General features: G+C 43.8%; 1 protein-coding gene across 1 annotated transcript in view; it reads left to right on the plus strand.

Annotated features, from left to right (window-relative positions):
* The first annotated feature begins 433 nt into the window (after positions 1-433).
* LOC104540372 (fatty acyl-CoA reductase 1-like) overlaps positions 434-1444 on the plus strand; it is a 37950-nt gene continuing 36939 nt past the window's right edge. Inside the window, exon 1 of the mRNA XM_010184171.1 lies at positions 434-526. Coding sequence (XP_010182473.1) covers positions 434-526 — 93 coding nt within the window. The remainder of the gene's footprint in view (positions 527-1444) is intronic.

The raw sequence follows: 1444 nt of genomic DNA on the forward strand, positions 1-1444 counted from the left end.
ATCTCCTTCTCCACTTCACCTCCTCAGGAAGCCGTAGAGAGCAATGATGCCACCCTTCAGTCTTGAGTACCTCAAGACTCTTCCAGAAGCACTTACAGGAGTCATAGGGCCCCGATGCATCTACAAAGTTGTCCCTGAAACAAAATTTTTAATTGAATACCTGCACTGTGTATGTGTACTGGTTATGTGCTAGCTGCCTCAGCTGCATCTGTGTGACAACCAATGTGCCTGGTTATCCTCTTTGGAAACAGCATTGTAGCAGGAGGAGAAGTACCCTCAGGGTCTGGCTGAGATAAGGTTGCCTGAATGTCTCTAGTTGTTGGGATTCCTCTGTGACTTTTTGGCATAGCTCTGGTTTCACTAAAAGGTGAGGTTGTGTGTTGCTGCATGATTTAACACACAGAGGCACCACCAGGCAGACTCCAAGACTTCCATGGGGCTCAACCAGTTCCAGCCATCAGAGGATATGATTGTTGGTGTAAACAAGGACTGCCATGCAGAGCTGACGCTGATTGTGCTGCGCTGGGTCAGCTGCTCTGCAGCTGGCTGAGGATGCCATCATGCTATATTTAGTCTGTGATGACCACCTCTTTTTCACATCATTCTGTTCTGCGAAGCTTCACAACTGAGAGAGACTCTTCTGCAGCCAGGACTGCATCTCAGTCATTTGCAGGGCTGTAACATGTCTTCTTTCCTTCTGTGTCATCTAATGAGCCAGGTGTACCTGGTCAGCCAGATGTGCAGTCCTGGGTAGCTGTCTGGCCTGTCTTTCCCTACTAAGGCTCCATGTGAGAGAGCGTCATCTGAAAGTACACTTTGCAGCTTCTACCTATATGCGACCCCTCACTCCCTCAAAACCCCAATCTGCACCATATACATGACTGTACACATAAAACTTAAACACATGAAACATATATTTTCAGAAGGGAGGAACTTCAGAGTTCTGCATCTGTGATGTATTATGTGATTTAATGTAATTATAAGTGAGAATGCATTAGAGATCACACTGTCTAGCTGCTAAATACTCCAATCTCTGCAGACTCGTAAAAATCAACCTAGTTCCTTTTAGGTACTTTCAAATAGGAAACTAATTTTTAGTAATTTCTTTTAATATCTTTAATATCTTTCTTGGTCATTTTTTAAAGTATCTCCAGGTAGTAGGCACCTGTGTTTGGCACAGCCAAACAAAGGCTGGTTAACCTTGGGGATTCAGCAAACACTCCTTAAGTTCCCTGGTACCCAAGCAAATCTAGCAGTTAAACATCAGTTCTTTAACTAGGGCAATGGATATGGAAAACCAGATTCAGATCCTATGTCTGGATAACTCTGTACTTATTGACATTTCTAAGTACATACAGTGATTCTCTTAAGAAATTGGTAGGGAATTCTGCATGGGAGGAATTGAGAAAGGAGAGATGGACAGGAGTGGTCATAGCCAAGCATT

Source organism: Mesitornis unicolor, unplaced genomic scaffold (assembly GCF_000695765.1).
Source record: "Mesitornis unicolor isolate BGI_N332 unplaced genomic scaffold, ASM69576v1 scaffold12645, whole genome shotgun sequence".
In the NCBI taxonomy this organism is placed as follows: Eukaryota; Metazoa; Chordata; class Aves; order Mesitornithiformes; family Mesitornithidae; genus Mesitornis; species Mesitornis unicolor.